Source organism: Gopherus evgoodei, chromosome 3, assembly GCF_007399415.2.
Source record: "Gopherus evgoodei ecotype Sinaloan lineage chromosome 3, rGopEvg1_v1.p, whole genome shotgun sequence".
Taxonomy (NCBI): Eukaryota; Metazoa; Chordata; order Testudines; family Testudinidae; genus Gopherus; species Gopherus evgoodei.
In genome coordinates this window covers 72,301,872-72,319,575 of record NC_044324.1, presented here as the reverse complement: position 1 = coordinate 72,319,575, position 17,704 = coordinate 72,301,872, and the positions used below count along the sequence as shown (strand labels likewise).

Here is a 17,704-nt window from a genome sequence, read left to right as displayed (position 1 = left end):
GAATATCAAGGAAAAACTTCCTGAGTTTTTCCCACAAGACCCTCTTCCCCTCACATAACGCCCTCCTAAGCTGGTCCACCAGTCTCCTCATTCTCCAGAGATCCAGGTAAGTATTGGGACCTCTTTCTTTTAGATGCTGTCTAATCACCAACAAAAAAAAAAAAAAAAAAGTTCTATTTTTCTTCAAAAAATTTTTAACTAGTTCTAGTGAAAATGAAAAAAAGAAAAGCCAAAACACACATTCAGGTATCTTTCTATAAAAATAGATTTTGACTCGAGCCTGGCACTATCATGAAATGTTATGAAAGTGCTGCTCAGCTTGCTGTTTATTCATACATTATAGTTATAAAAACACTTTTATTGATCTGGAAGATCAATCTCTTTTCCCACTAATCCACAGACTACATTACCTGTGTTACAGTAATTATGTACTCATACTGCTCTCTGTATCCAGGCATACGTCTTCCTTACACACAACTTGTCAACAGATCCATGAAAGACTAGACCTGCAAATTTGTATGTTAAAAACTCCTATGGAATTTCCATTGGGGGAGGAAGATAACTTAGGCACACATGTACAAAACTGATCTTCGTTTAAACCCCTCAATCATTTAAAAAGTTTTTCCTAAAGCAGCCAGAAGTGTATTAATGGGTTGCAAGGTTTCAACTCAAAGCCTTTTTGCATTTCTATAACTCAAGTAGTAATCTGAATCAGAAAAACTTCAATATTCCACACTCCTGACTCAAAAGTGGCAGACTACTTCTAAAAAGTAGTTCCAGAGCACTGTCCTTGTAAGCCAAGTATCAGCCTGGAGCGTACTTTTTATTAGACCAAAAATAGGAGTTTACAATGGAAACAGTAACAAACTTAACTCTAATAGCACAAGTGGTACAACTATGTCATTTCATAAGTATAGGCATTGATTTACTGCAAAACCTTAGAAGCAGTGTGAAATGGCAGAGAACAGTAGCTTCTGGCCAAGGCATATGTAATTCTGATCCTGAGATACCTGCACTGCAGTGACAGGGTTCGATACTAGGAGGGTGCCTTTGGTGGGTGCAATGAGAGAGCACAGTCATGGTTGCTGAGCTTGACATTCCATTTGTCACAATCCAATACGGTGAAGTAAGCTGAGGGGAGTGGGAACTGCAAGGTGATGGGCCAGCAAAAGCATAATGGCCATTGGATGTCATAAGCACTGAACAGCTGCCTGTGAGCAGTATCATACCCTTAGAATACTTAGACACATTTTGGTATCAGCGGCTGGCCCTCAGGGCTACCCTTGCTCTCCAGGTCTTCAAAGTGCAGCTCTGGAGCACACTTGAGAAAACCACTACCACACCCAAGTGGCGTGGGCAAATGAAAATCCTTTCCATGGAGTTTTCCTTTATAGGATTCCATTTGGGCACTGTGCTTTGGACACTGCATTTCCGTCTCCCATCTCTCTTGCTTTCCCTCCTGCTCAAGGGCGCTCATTTTAGTGCAGTGTTCACTCACACTGTTAAGCACTCATATAGCTGACATTTGTGGGCGCAGGATTGGGCCCTCTCCAGAAGTCTCTCTACACAAATGTATAGCAAATTACAAGTGCCCAATGCTAGCATTTGGTTGTCCCCACTTTTCAGCAATACTTAGTGGACAGAAGAATCGCACCCATAATTTCTTACTGAAGAGCACAATCAACCTCTGAACTATTTTGTTCCTCTTTGCATTAATAGAGGAGGTTAAAAACAAAAATCACAATTATCTCGACCATTTGGTTCCAGAGCCACATTAACCACACAAGAGATCAATTACTGAGAGTGGACCACATCCACCCTGACTGAATTGGCCTTGTTATCACTGGTTCTCCACTTGTAAGGTAACTCCCTCCTCTTCATGTATCAGTATATCTATGCCTATATCCATAATTTTCACTCCATGCATCTGAAGAAGTGGGTTTTTCTTACCCACAAAAGCTTATGCTCAAATAAATCTGTTAGTCTTTAAGGTGCCACCAGACTCCTTGTTGTTTTTGTGGATACTGACTAACACGGCTTCCCCTCTGATAATACTAACCAACAAATCCAAAAGGTCTCAGCTTAGTTTACTATGGTTTTGGTACAGCCAAATCATGAAGAGAGAACGACAAGGAACACTAAGGATGTTCTCAGCACTTTTTTGACCAATGCTATAAGCAGTCTAGAGACAGGAAGGATTTTAAAAAATAACACCTTTAGAAATGATGTGCAATCAATTATGTAAGAACACAACTCTTCACGGTTATGTATTGCATAACTATACTATCTAAGAAGCACATTTGAAAATGCTAAATGATCTCATCTTTTCTCAATGACCAAAGTTCACCTGAACATTCTCAACCTCACTGCATGCCCAAAGCTTGCAGTTTTAACTACCGTGCCTGTGGTGGTGCTGGGGAGAATTGGGTGCCCACAATTAGACACACTGAGATGATTCAATCCTTGTCTGGATTTAACAATCTACTAAATCAGACACTTCAGTACAAAGATCATCTTATATAGGGTTTAATCCAAAGACCAGTGAAGTAAACTGGGAGTTGTTCCATTGGCTTGAATGGTTTTTGGATTAAGCTCATATTACTCAAAATTCTGGGACAGAGAAAATCCACCCAATCTAATCTCTAGTGCTTGCAAGCATCCCTGGCTAGGATAATGTAGAAGGAAAACGTGCTTCCTGAAGTCATGCTGTCTGGGAAAATAAACAGTATTTAAAATGGTTTTGTGATTTATAAAGTAGCAGCAAATATTTAATCTAAAATACATACACTAAAAAATCAGCTTTTGAATACCTTCTACCTCAAAACAGCTTTCTGCTAATTTATTGATAAAGTAGAATTGCTACTGAATAGCTGAACAGTATCTTCATTTCTTCGAAGAGTCATATTACATTAAAATAAAAGCATCATACTAATAGTGCAAAGAAACCATCTTAAAACCTAACTACAAAATCAGTAAATAAAAAGAAAAACAAAAAATATATTCTTTTTATGGGGCAAAAATTATGATTTGAAGACAATTTCCTATGTCATAGAACAATAAACATTATAAAAATTATCAGGTTTGACACTAAAGTTTTCTAAATATACACAAACTCTGATACAAAGTTTAGAAGATATATATCACTCCAAGCTTTCATTAGATTTGTCAGATTTGTGTAGAAAAACTGCAATTTCAGTTCTTTAAATATTGCTCACAAAGATTAAACCATAACATTAAATTTACAAACAACTAAGAGATGGGCTTCAAATCTGGGTAATATGCTTTCTAAACAAAACATATGTTTGTAAGTATTTGTTGTAACAAGCAACTCATAGGATAAAATAATGAGTTACAGCTTAATTAGTCAAGTGAAAGTATTTCTCATACCATCAATATTTATAACATTTTTATCTTACCTTTTTGCTATTCTCAGACTGAATAATGAGTAATCTTTGATCAGAAACCAACATCCTGATTATTATTAAGTATTATTTGTATTGCTATAACACTTATTAATGAACCAGATCAACACTAACTTTAGAATCAAGGGACAGTTTTCTTCACTGCATACAAACAAGAGATAAACCATTTATCTCACGACAAACCTTTCTAATTCTTAAGATTAGTAAAACATTACATAAAAAGGCAGCAGTGATGCAAATTCTCTGCTTTTATTCTGTCAGAGAGTCAACAGCACTTTCTACAAACTAAATGCTTAATTTGCCACTGTCAGAGAGGGATTTGCCCTGAGCAGTGCAGTGAGTGCACATTTAGCCTCCCATAGGATAGCTTTCAGTTATGGCTGGGATTCCACATGAGCCCTGCTGATGCAGGCTGTCCGGGAATACACTGACAACCCCTTCGAGGTAAACTTTCACCACAAGTGTTTTAGGGCCGAGATGACAACATATTTCAGAGCTAAATCTAGCCCCGAAACCCAAAAAAAATTAAAGCAATGGGATTAGACAGCAATTTTAAAATTATTATTTAGCATAATTTCACACTCCGAGTTCCTCACAGGACAGTAGACAGCAAGTGCAAAGTCAAATCAAACCAGTTGTTTAACTTGGTTTAAGAGAGGCCTCCAGTGGCCGCTGTGAAGTACAACTTTGTGAAACTAGAAAATTGTTGATGCTGTATTTTTAAAACACCGATACAAAGTTCCCAACTAGAAGCAACATTTCAAAATGTAGATTAACTAGTAAGCCATTACAAAGGAAAATTCTTGACATGTTGCTGCTTGTCTCCAAAGTACTAATAGTTTTAATCCACTTTTTCCCATCCCTCATCATAAGCTTTAGTTATATCAAGTAATTCCTAGAGTTTAATATTTCTTATTTAATAAATCTTGCTTAAATTACTTAATTTTAAATAGCTAAATTGAAAATTGGTCCTAATGCTACTTTTAATGATTAAATAGAAATAATTATTAACACGAAGTCCGTACCTGTACATTCTGAATTTAAATGGTGTGTCAGAAGTATACCTGTAGCCCATGCAGACAAAAAAATTAAAGTGTCTCATTCACATAGTAAAAAATGGTTACCTACCTCCTGTAACTATTTCAGGAAGTATTGCTCATGTCTATTCCAATAGGTGTGTGCACGTACGCCATATGCACCTCTATTCTTCCCTAAGCCACATGCCAGTAACAGAGCGCAAATGCTCCATTCCCAGGACATCAGGCATGCCCCAGCCTTCTACACTGAATGCACAAAGCCCTTTCATAAGTCACCACAGCTCTTTATTGTAATCACAGAGAATGAAGGGGCTTCCCATATCGTCCCAGCACATGTCATCATGGATCACGTCTTGCATCAGAACGTGCTATGACCTAGCTATGATTCCAACCCCGCCATTGACAGCACACTCCACAAGAGCGCAGACTTTGTCTGCTGCATTCTTGCACAGGTCCCTATCCAGGACATATGCAAGGCAGCAACATGGTCTTCCATCCACACCTTCCCGTCGCACTACGCCATCACCCAACAACTGAGGGATGATGCAACTTTTGGCAGGGCAGTCCTGAATTCAGCAACCAGGTGAACTCCAACCCCTCCTCCAGGGAAACTGCTTGGGAGTCACCTCCTGGAATGCATATAAGCAATCACTCGAAGAAGAAAACATGGTTACCTACCTCTTGTAACTGCTGTTCTTCGAGATGTGTTGCTCATGTCCATTACAAATCCTACCCACCTCCCCTCTGTCAGAGTATTCTGGCAAGAAGGAACTGAGCAGACACCATGTTGGCAGGGACCTATATACACTGCTGTGAAGGTGCCACTCCAGGGGTCTCCATAGCCGACCCAACAGGTACAGGGGAAAAGCTTTCTGGCAATCGTGCATGCAGCGCATGAGCAATCACTCGAAGAAGAACTTAGGTAGCCCGAGTGGAGGGTTTCCTACTTCCCAGCAGAACTTCCCTAACTGAATCCGAATACTGGAGCTCTAGCGAGTTCAACCATGGAGTTTCCATGCTGTGAAGTGGGGGGACTCCAGGTTGGATTGTTGTAGATGGCCATGGTCCTGTGTGATTAGGGCCAGGCATATTGGAAGGGCTACTGGTCTGTCCACTGATAGGTTCAACAGCATAGTGAACCAGTGCTGGCAGGGCCATGCTGGCTCTATGAGGATCAAAAAAGCCCTGTCCCGGCGTGCATCGAGAAAGACTTTGTGTATGAGGGGGAAAGGCGGGAACGCGTATAGCAGGTGACTCGTCCATGAAAGGTAAAAAGCATCTGCGATGGAGCCGGGGCTGTGGTTCAGAAAGGAGCAGAACTGCTGGCACTTCCTGTTGCTCAATGTCACGAACAGATCTATGTGGGGAAAGCCCCATCAGTAGAAAATCAAGAGCACAATGTCCATCCTGAGGGACTATTCGTGACTGTGGAATGAACAGTTGAGGCAATCGGCTAGCTCGTTTTGTGCTCCGGGAAGATGCGACTCCTCTAGGTATATCTAGTGAGCGATGGAAAAGTCACACAGCCCGAGGGCTTCCTGGCACAGGAAAGAGGAGTGAGCACCACCCTGTTTGTTCATATAGAACATCACTATGGTGTGGGTGCTGACGGACAACACACGTGCCCTGAAGGTGGGCCTGAAACACCTAGCACGCCAAACAAACCACCCTCAAATCCCTTACATTGATGTGTAGCAATAGTTCTGCCTGGGAGCATAGGCCTTGGGTTCTGATATTGCCCAGGTGCGCTCCTCAACCCAGCGCCGAAGTGTCCATGACCAGCGATAGCATAGGTTGAGATTTAGCAAAGGATACTCCCGCACAGACCACTTGTGACTGTAGCCACCAGCGGAGAGACTCGAAAATGTGAGGAGGGAAGGTAACTATTCTGACCATTGGGTCCCTGCTGGGCCTGTAAACCTGCACCAACCATGCCTGGAGGGGCCGAAGAAGCAATCTGGCATGCTAGACCACGTATGTGCCAGCTGCCATAGGCCCCAGCAGTTTCATGCAATTTCTGGTGGTTATTGTGGAGAATCGGCAGAGGTTCTTGATGATGTCCGATGGCTTGGAAGCGCGGCTCGGGCAGGAACGCTCTGGCTTGCACGGAGTCCAAGAGAGCCCCTATGAATTCTATTCTCTGTGTTGGGGCTAGTGTGGATTTGTGCACGTTCAGGATGAGGCCCAACCTGAGGAAGGTGGCCCAAGCTAGAGACACATGTTCCACAATCTGTGCTTGCAAGTTGGCCTTGATGAGACAGTTGTCCAGGTACGGGAAAACTTGTACCTGACGTTTGCGGAGGAAGGCTGCCACAACCGACACACACATCATATATACCTGGGGGGGGGGGCAAAAGCCCAAACGAGAGCACCCTGAACTGGTAGTGCTGGCCACTGACCACAAAGCGAAGAAACCATCTGTGGGTGGGATAATAGAGATATGAAAGTATACATCTTTCAAGTTGAGGGCGGCGTACCAGTCCCCCGAATCCAAGGCAGGAATGATGGAGGCCAAGGGAGATCATGCAAAACTTCATTTTCTTTATGAATGTGTTGAGGTCTCGCAGATCCAGGATAGGCTGGAGCCCACCCTTGGCCTTGGGGATGAGGAAATAGCGGAAGTAGAACCCCTTGCCCCTGAACTCCTGAGGAACCTCCTCCATTGCCCCTAGAGTAAGAAGTGATTGCACCTTCTGCAGGAGAAGTTGCGTGTGAGAAGGGTCCCTGAAGAGGGACAGAGAAGGAGGATGAGAGGGAAAAAAATTGGATAGAATATCCCACATGCACCATGCTCGGAACCCAGCAACCTGACATAATCTGGGACCAAGCACAGTAGAAGTGGGACAGTCGATTCATAAAAGGAGGTAAGGATCAAAGCTCGGTTCTGTTGCCCCGTCCTCAGGTCCATCTTCAAAAGTTAGGCTTCAGGCTAATTGGCTGTTTGGAAGAATCCTGGCCTTGACCTGAGGAGGACTGTGACGGGCACCTCCTATTATTCCTGCCTCGTCGCCTGGACGAGTCCCACCTCAGGGGCCCAGAGTAGAAGTGGGAAGGGGGCTGAGGCTTGAATGACTATCTCTGGGGTGCAGGAGTGTGGATCCCCAAAGACTTTAGGGTCACCCGTGAGCCCTTAAGACTGTGCAAGCGAGAGTCCTTTTTTTGGGCAAACAAGCCCGCACAGTCAAAGAGCAGGTCCTGGATAGTGTTCTGGACCTCCAGTGGTATACCCAACATCTGCAGCCACACGCTGCATCTCATTGTAATGGCAGTGGTCACAGTCCGAGTCTAACAGAGCCTGGCAGGAGGTTCTTGAGACCACTCTGCCATCCTCTAGAAGCGCAATAAACTCCTTGTGCGAGTCAGCCAGGGAGCAATTCCTGAAACTTTGCCAATGCACTCCAGGAATTGAAAGCACAGTGGCTGAATACCACTTGCTAGTTGGCAACTCAAAACTGAAGCCCCCTGGTCGAATAGATCTTCCAGCTGAAAAGGTCCAGCTTCTCAGTGGCCCGTGACTTTGGAGCAGGACCTGGCTGCCCCTGCCGCTCCTTATGATTTGCTGCATCAACCACTAGAGTCCTCAGTTGGCGGTGGGCAAATAGGTGTTCATATCCTTTCTGCGGCACAAAGTACTTCCTCTCCACCCCTTTAGCGGCAGGTGGTATTGAGACCGGGGTCTGCCAGAGGTCCTTAGTGGTGTTCTGGATAGTTCTTAACGGGGTACGGCCACTTTAGATGGACCTTCCGGGGCAAGGATGTCCACCATTGGGTCCGACTCCTCTCTGACCTCCTCTTCCTGGAGGTTTAGGTTTAGGGCCACCCTCCTAAGAAGGTCCTCGTGCCCCCTGGTGTCTATTGCCAGGAGGGTGATGGTGGTGTCGCCACCACTTCATCCAGTGAAGAGGAGGCCCGTGGGACCAGGTCTTCCTGACCTTCCAGCTCCCTAGAGGCTGGGTTAGGTGTGTCGATCTACCCCATGACTGGAGGTGGCTCCAGTACCACTGGTGGTGCTGGTTCAGATGCTGTGCCCGGGTGTAAAGGCCCGGAATCCTTGTCCCGTGTGGGGTCCTCTGGAGCCCTGGGGGTGTGGCATGACACCAACATAGCTATTTGGGGAACACGCAGTGCAGATGCCACCGATGCAGTCCTGGTGCCCTGTCCCTGATAATAGGCTCAAGGAGTCCAAAAGAGACATTGTGCTGGACCCTACCCCTGGGGTGGCCAGGATACTGTCAGTGCCGACGAGTCCATGATTCTGCGGTGCTGGGACCGTGAGCAGTACTGGCTGCATCGGGAGACAGAAGACTCAGCCTCTGACTCGGAAGAGTACTCTGAGCCCAACCATGGAGGGTGGAGCCCGATATTGCCAGGTACCGGTACCGGGGCGATGAACTTCGGCCGATGTCTAGAACAGTTCCAGTGTTCGCATCTGCATGGTCAGGGACTGTATTGTCATGGCAATAAAATCCCACACTGCCTTGAAGGTATCCGGCATGGAGGGGAAATTGAGTTCTTCCTCCAATTCCTCCTGAGTCAGGGAGTCCATCGGTATTGGACTGAATAGACCAGGTCTTGAAGGAGAGGCCGTGGGTGTCCCGACATGCAATCCCCTAGCGGTGTCTTGATGGGGGAACAACCCATCTGCCTTCTTCCTCTGCAGCACCGGGGACTGTGAGCACTGCTGCCTGCTAGATCTGGCTTTAAGAGCCGGGAAACAGTGCTGATATTCCTTGGAGGAGTCCTTTCTCAGTGCTGGGGCATCCCACACCAAGGCCAGGGTGCTGTGCACCAATGACGCTGGTGCCGTTTCTGGTACTGTCTGAGGGCAGAGGGCCAACACCATTAGGAGGAGCTTCACACGATAGTCCCACTTTCTCTTAGTTCTGGGTCTAAAGCTCCTGTAAATTGAGCACTTGTCTGTCTGATGACCTTCTCCTAAACCCATGATGACCTTCTCTTAAACCCATGTGACTGAGGCATGCCCTGGTACCTGGGGAAAAGTAGCGGGGGGGACACCCCCCAAACTAAGCTTAACTAACTATAAAACTACAACCTACTGTAACTACAACTCTTTGAAACTATTTACAACTAAGAAAAAGTGAAACACTAGCTAGGCACTTGTGCATGCAAGAGACTGAGCTGCTCCAATGACCATCACTGGTGGTAAGAAGAAACTGAGCAGGCAATGGGACGGCAGAGACCTATATACACCGTTATAAAGGCATCACTCCAGGGGGCTCCACAGTCGACCCAATTGGTACCGCTAGGTGAAAAACCTTCTGACGATCATGCACGTGGCGCACGCACACCTCTTGGAATGCACATGAGCCATCACTCAAAGTAGAAAGCAAAGAATTCTAGAACAAGAATGTCTGCAAATGTCCAGCTTCTGTAGGGAGTAAACACCTGCTGCTTCTAGGCAATAATGGGTTCTCTGTACTGTACTGAAACAGGGCACTGGGTCATGGGCATGTGCAAATATACCAGTGTCTCTGTTACAACTCTTACGCCCTTTAAAACTGGAAGCTATAGTCACAGGACACATGGCTAGGATCAAGCATGTGACCTACATCGGATGCTAGATATAAGGCTTCCTACTTCTTAGGCATGGGCAACACACAGGAGAGACCCACAGTCAGGGAAGGATCCGGGCTGGGGCTCCACATGTGTCAGGCAGATAGTTGAGGAGGGAGACCAGGGATGAGTGAAGTCTTACAGCTTGTACACACTAGACCTTACTTTGGTATAACTCATGTCGCTCAGGGGTGTGAATAAGCCACCCCCTGGTGTGGACAGTGCTTTGTCAGTGGGAGAAGCTCTCCCACCAACATAGGTACCACAGCTTAGGGAGATAAAGTAATTATTTTGACAGGAGAGCTCTCTCCCATTGGCATAGAGCAACTGCAGAAGCAGAACTACAGCGGTGCAGCTACATCAGTACAGCTGCGGCACTGTTGCAATACTAATGTAAAGTAGCCCTTAATGTGGGTCTCTCCGTAGTATCCAGGTAGGGGGCTACAAAGCCTAGAACAGAGGTTCTCAAACTGGGGGTCAGAACCCCTCAGGGGGTCGCGAGGTTATTACATGTGGGATGTAGGGGTGTCAGCCTCCACCCCAAACCCCGCTTTGCCTCCAGCATTTATAATGGTGTTAAATATATAAAAAAGTGTTTTAATGTACAAGGGGGGGGTTGCACTCAGAGGCTTCCTGTGTGAAAGTGGTCACCAGTACAAAAGTCTGAGAATTCCTGGTCTAGAAGGAGGACATATGAGACCCTGTTTTAAGGGGAAAAAGACAACTAATCCTCCAGGGGCACAAGGGACATACTATTGATCTCTAATAGTTTCCAGATGCTTTCATTGATGTTGATTTTGTTTTGAACTTATTTGAAAATAAAGCCAACCCTGAGGAAAAGGATTTGGACAGAATGGGACTACTTTATTCTACTTTTTCTGGCTAATGAGTTTGCCCACTGACTAACACATACTTACAAATGAAAAGTCATTTCTACTATGCAGAAAGGTCAGATCCGATGATATGGTAAGTACCCATAACTCCCTTGCCTTCAATAAGCCTTTAGCTGTTTTGTCAGCAAAGTCAACAGGAATAGCCTACACATGTGGCAAAACTTGGCCATAAGTTTTCTAACCAATTTTTTAAGTGCAAAGTAAATTACCGTTTAAACACACAGCATCAGATTCTAGACTGCATCGGAGCTGCATTTGGTACAGGAGGGGATGCAGGACAAAAGAGCTCTACATTAGAAATACATTAGAATATGGTAGTCCCCAGCATTCTAGCATGGTATATCAGAGCATAGTTAGTAATAATACTTGGCTCTTCTACAGCTCCGTAGATCTTAATGCAACAAATAAGATATATACTTGGAGATAGGTTTACTATATTTGGATACTTGAATGTTATTCTTATGTTGGTAAGTATCATACATTGTTTTTCCACCTTGTTTTAGGTTGTTTCATCAGATTTTTTAAAACAGCTTTATCTTTAAAGAGATTGAAGAATTAAAAATATTCAGTCTCAAGTATATATATATCCTCTGAACAGCATTGTTCTTCTATCAGGTTAATTAATCTATGAGGGGGGTCTCAGTCAGATGTCACTTACGCATCACAAATGAGTGAAATGTATAAGCAAGTCTTTACTTCTACCAATAAATCCTTATAAACATCTAGAACTGGAAAGATGGACAATTTGCCTAATGCAGATAGTAATAGATTTTAATCTGTTTAATTTTGAACCCATTTTATCAACATTAATTTATATCCCTCTATATGTTGAATGCCAGGTCCTAAAATAATTAGGGAATAGAACAGAGCATTAATTTAAAGGTATACAAGAATGTCAGCATTCAAACAGCCTTTGAAACTTAAACACTATATTAACTTACTGCCCTACTTAGTATAAAAAACCCCAAATCTTTTGACATTCAGGGAATGCGGCAAGACCTACCTATTTATCCAGGCTGATGTATAGCTAATATTTGTAGGTTAACTGGGGTATTGTAGATTTAATTTTTATTCCTGGCTGGTTATTTTCTGGTTTAGAGAGAGAAGCTACTGTTTGTAATGTTTATCTGATTGCATTTATTGAACTAAAGTAGCTTTTATGTAGCAGCCACAACGTTGCTCCAAAGGACTGGAGGAAGTATGCCTCTCCCTTTTACTCTTCCTCAAGCATCTACCCAGGCCAGTTACTTAAACTGTGCACATAGCCCCTATTTAGAGCATCTCATACCCAAAGCATTTTACAAACATTTATCAAGACAATATTTAGAATAATTTAGTTTCCAATTTTTCTTCAAAGCCCTGCTGACATTGTTAATTACACACAATATTGGCAGACCTTTTAAAATGTCTGGCTCCCTCCCACCAAGCGCACGCTCTCACCAGCTTAGAACTAAGCAGCAGCAATTTACATTGTTTTCTTTCTATAAAGATATTTTTTTTAATTATAGACAGCAAATTATTTAACTTGAAAAATGCAGAGGAATATTCAGTCCTTTGCCTTTCACAACCATAAAACATATATATTAAGATATTGATGAGAGACTACTAACATTTGTCTTCTAATGCTACTGCAAATAAAATTTTCATTATTTCACTGCAGCTTACCAGAATTAATATTGCCCAAACTCTACTGAATTCCATAGGGTTAATTCTCCCTTAGATATTTAGTCTCATTAAATAAAACAATACTAAAATTATTTTATAACTTTTATTACATATTAAAATAGGGCCTCTGGTTCTTTTTAGTTGAACAAAATATACAGGATATACAAAACAGAATTCACAATTTTAATAAAAGAAAATAGAAGAAAACATTTTAAAATAGTTTTCACAAGAATGGTCACGTTTGGATCCTTAGAAAAACAGGAACAATTCCAGGCACTACTGGGTATAGCGCCTACTACCACAAGTATTCACACTGACTTGCAAATGTGCATATTGTTATTTATTATTTGTATGACCGTAGCACTTAGTAGCCTATTGTGTTAATGTAGATGATATAAATGGGCCCAAAGAGTGTTCACAGGGTTTGTGGTTTGGCATAGAAAGACCTCAGCTTTCTTGGTACCATGGCAAACACACCATTAAAAATCCTTTTATTAAAGATACAGAAAAGAAGGAAAAACAATTAATGCATTGGAAATGTAAAGCATGAAGTTAGGCTGTCATTTTAACAACATCCATTGTTCTCTTCCCTTTATCTAGAAAGGGTCTTTAGGGGTGGGGGAAGAACCTTAGATGGTATTAAAGATGTAATAACTATTCTTTGGTTTATATATAAGCTTTACCGTCATGGAGGCCAGGATGCAGTGCAGAGGCACGGGGCCTTAACATGCATAATCCATGATTTTTAGTATCTGAACAGAATACACCGGACTATTTGTGTGTTTTTTAACTCCCTATGTAAGTAAAACATGAACATACTCAGAATCAAAACCACCTCCTTCCACCATGTCCATTCCCTAGGCAAGTGGGAAAGGACACAGATAAGAGGAAAAGACATAATCCATTTTTCCTTAATATACTCTAGATTAGAATGTCCATAACCACAATAAAAAGCCTATTCTCCCCACAAAGTATACACAAAAAGAGAAGAAGGAGAGTGAGTATAAGATTTACTATGAATTGCAAACTTCAAGGCATAAAGATCTACCAGGAAAAAAAATCTATATGTTGGCTATGTTAATATAGGAGTTGAGGGAGGAAAAAGAAGAATCCAAAAACCAGGAAAAACATAGAAGTCTGGAATAATTACATTCTGAAATAAAATCTAATTCTGAGGTTCCCATTCATTACGAATTATGGAATTTGGTTTCTTTGCTTGGCTGTAATGAACTGCCAGGCATTGCCAAGAAGAAAAAAATTAATCTCCACCAGAATCACTTTCCTACTTTCATAATGGCAAAGGCCTATGCTATAATGTCACGTCCCAGCTTTTCCAACTCTGTTTTTAATTAGATTAATCACCTTTGACAAGCCTGGAAAATCCAAGTCACATGAGGAAATACGAAAACCTGAAGACTTCAGTGTGACACTTCCTTCTCCCCCCCTCCGCACCAAAACCTTGAAGATTAATCTTATTGTCCCAAAAATCTAAAAATGTAACGAGAAATTGTACTTTTCCTTGTAGGAAAAGATTTTTTAACTGAGATGAAAAGTTCAAATTTCTTTATTATTTCTAAATCGACACACAAGTATACACTCTATGTAATATATTTGCCATAAGGGGCACAGTTTACTCAAGCTTCACTATATTTAATTTCCAATCACAGTAAAGTTTCAGCCTCTCTCAAAATACCATAAGCACATTTGAAATTTTCTAACTTTAACTGAATGTTTTGAATTCTCACCCCCTCTGAAGTTTTAACTTCAGCGTTCAGTGCCTCATATTTAATCCTAGCTACACTCTAGCTAACCTCGTTATCTCCAGACTGATTCTTGCCTGCATATTTATACCTGCTTCTGGAAATTTCCATTACATGTGTCTGGCAAAGTGAGTATTCACCCACGAAAGCTCATGCTCCAATACCTCTGTTAGTCTTTAAGGTGCCACAGGACTCTCTGTTGCTTTTTACAGATCCAGACTAACGCGGCTACCCCTCTGATACTTAGCTTCACTCAGAATACACAGAAGTACCAATCTCTTTACCAGCTACTTTCTGGCAAGTGGTCAGGTGCCATGAGTGGGGGAGTGAAGATTACAGATATTGAGAACCTTCTTTAGGTGCCTCTTCCACTCCATCCAAGCAGAATCTGTTTTCAAAAACGCCTCCAATATGTTTGCTTATCCGTGATCCTTCTGCTGGCAACTCTATGAAGGTGAAATGGAGGCGGCACAACAAAGAAAAGTCATAACTACTGTAGAACAAAGGACACTTGAGGAACAAAGCTGCAGGCTGCCCAGAGGCGGGGCCAAGTGGAGCAATTTGCCCCAGGCCCCCATGAGAGTTTTTTGGGCCCCTGGAGCGGGGTCCTTCACTCACTCCAGGGGCTCCGGAAAACTCTCGCGGGGCCCAAGCCTCTGGAGCTTCTTCCATTCCAGGTCTTTGGCGACAATTCGGTGGCGGGGAGTTCCTTCCACCCCTGGACCCGCTGCCGAAGTGTCGGGTCTTTGGCAATTCAGCAGTAGGGGACCCCTGCCGCCAAAGACCCCAGGCCTCCTGAATCCTCTGGGCGGACCTAAGTTACTGCTGCACTTAACAAGCGATATTTCAACTTCCAGTCAAGCTGTTCAGTACCTTATTCTTTTAAGGTCCCATCTGAAAGACTCCTATACCGTAAGCTATTATATTTACAATATATCTACCTTAGAAGATGACAGGCACATTCAACTGTGCCAGAATTGAACCTGTGGTTCCAGGGAATCTGATTTTCAAATCAAATGCCAGACCAGTAAACGCTCACCTCTAATGATGTGAAAAACAAAAAATGCTAAAGTGCTGCTGTGTTTAAAAAAAATCAAAACCACTTTTTTCTAGAAAACAGGCTTAACAAATCAGCCAGGTCACAAATGTCTTTACCCACCTATAATTAGATAAAACTGTCACCATGGAGTGGCAAAGAAAAATCACACGCACAAAAATAATTCCCACTAAATTCCATGGGCCTATGGATGCCAGAAGAGGAGAGAGAGAGCCAGACACATGAGGAGAAAAGTGATTTTCAAGCATTCTGTTTACCTGCCTTGAACCTATACTGTAAAAACTCTGGAATGCTGTAAAATAAATTATAAAAATCTTTCAAAAGAACATGCTGGTACACCACTATTGGTTAGTGGTCTAAACTGTTATCCTCCCTTTAATGATAATGAGCTGTTCTGCAAATGTTTCCTTTGTATTTACCGTGCATCTAATAATTTACAAACAAATCTTCAATTGTATATACAAAGCCCTGTCCCTATTACCCTCAGTATTAAATTATTGTAGATACTCCTGGGTACATCACCCAAAATAATATTTTATGTATTAAGTAGCATTATATTTCTACCTTGCAAACAGCCTCTGCATCCCAAGGCAAAATGGTCTTCAGATCAATTACTTCGCAGGACACACCTAGCTTTTCCTGAGCCATGGTTGCCACCTCTCGGATAACATGCACCTAAAAATGCAAGATAATGCAGTAGTTGAGCTATCTGAAATATTAAAGGAATGCTTAAAAATTTGCTTAATTATGCACTCAGAGTTTTAATGGTTTAATATTTTATTTCATGATGATTTCTCTGAGAAAATTTACCATGGAACAACAAGCTACTTATTGAGTACTTTAATAAATATCTAGTCCTTTGCTCTGTTTTTCTCATTTATTACTTGAATTCTGTGTTCAAAAACTAAGAAATCACTCTCAAACAATCTACAACTACCATTTAGGGAAAATACTTTTTGTTCAACAGGAACGTTTATCCAATTTCTGGCAAATATCATCCTTAGATGGATTGAATCAACCTTACCATTTTAATATACTTTGCCATCCCTAACATTTTTTTAGACCTTTGAACAAACTAAGACCAAAACTACAGAGTAATAATTTTTATAATAGTAGAATGGGGGGGTGGCAGGGAGTCACACAGACAAAAAAAATAGTACTAGGTACTGCACATACTACAATCTACAAAAAGAAACATGTAATAGATTATCAGGTGTATGTCTCTTGCTTTTAAAGTGTCATCACAGGAAAAGATTAGAAAGGATAAAAAACTGCCAAAATTAACAACATTGTCTCATTCATAACAAGAATACAATGGTACTTTATTAGCAAGATATGAAATCTGCACGCTCATCAGTTAAAGCAGTATAGAATTTCAGTGCAACTTTGATCAATGTCAAATTTTATCATAATATAACTATAATCAACAAATATGAAAAAAGGCAAGTATAACCCCTCCAGCAGGAGAATTACACTGAACAGGAATCCGCTAGTTTTGGCAAAGGAGAAAACAAAGTATTCATTATTTAGTCACGCAATCCATTTAGAAGCATATTCTTAAGAGGTTCTCAATATACATGTAAAACAGCCTGCACCTCCTGACATCCTAAACAGTATTCCATTCATTTGTATGATCACCCAGAATAACAACAGGTCAACACTATAATGGTAAAACATAACATTGAATGCAAATATTATAAATCAAACTTCTAGCGTTTTTGTCTACAAACCCTTTAATGTGTGTACAGCCTTTCACAAAACAAGCATTATATAGTAGCTAGCAAATATTCTGACTTTAGAAGTAACCATCAGAGTAGCAATTTTTCCTCTCTGTAAATCATTATCCACATAAAAAATATTTGTTTGTGGGGTAGAAAAATTGTTTTCAAATTTAAAATTTCTACAAATTCAAACCAGAAGGTTCCTAAAAACTTTCATTTGTGCAACGCACTTCTTCTACTAAATAGTCAGCTAGCACATTAAACAGATAAATGAAAGTCAGATGTTGACTGTCACCTTTCTAGACCAGTTTGCTTCCTCCTACATCTTTAAGGACTAAGATGGCATTGAAAATGGCCCAGCTGGTTTGGTTATTCTCTTATCAGCTCTATGTATCCTGATGGGGAGGCAAGTGGGCAGCCCTGACCCTGACAATCACTAAAAACACTGCATGTTATGTAACATGAGAGTACACATAATCTAAAATGAATGTAGAAAATAGCAACCATATTCAAATTAATTTAGACAGAGTGAAGGATGGTATTAAAGAAAAATGTTTGACCAGTGAGTGAGGAAG

The 17,704-nt window shown here is 41.9% G+C and overlaps 1 protein-coding gene across 2 annotated transcripts in view; it reads right to left on the bottom strand.

Annotated features, from left to right (window-relative positions):
* BCKDHB (branched chain keto acid dehydrogenase E1 subunit beta) overlaps positions 1-17,704 on the bottom strand; it is a 264,232-nt gene that overhangs the window by 145,161 nt on the left and 101,367 nt on the right. For both annotated transcript variants that reach the window (XM_030555804.1, XM_030555805.1), the window contains one exon: positions 15,973-16,083. In XM_030555804.1, coding sequence (XP_030411664.1) covers positions 15,973-16,083 — 111 coding nt within the window. The remainder of the gene's footprint in view (positions 1-15,972; positions 16,084-17,704) is intronic.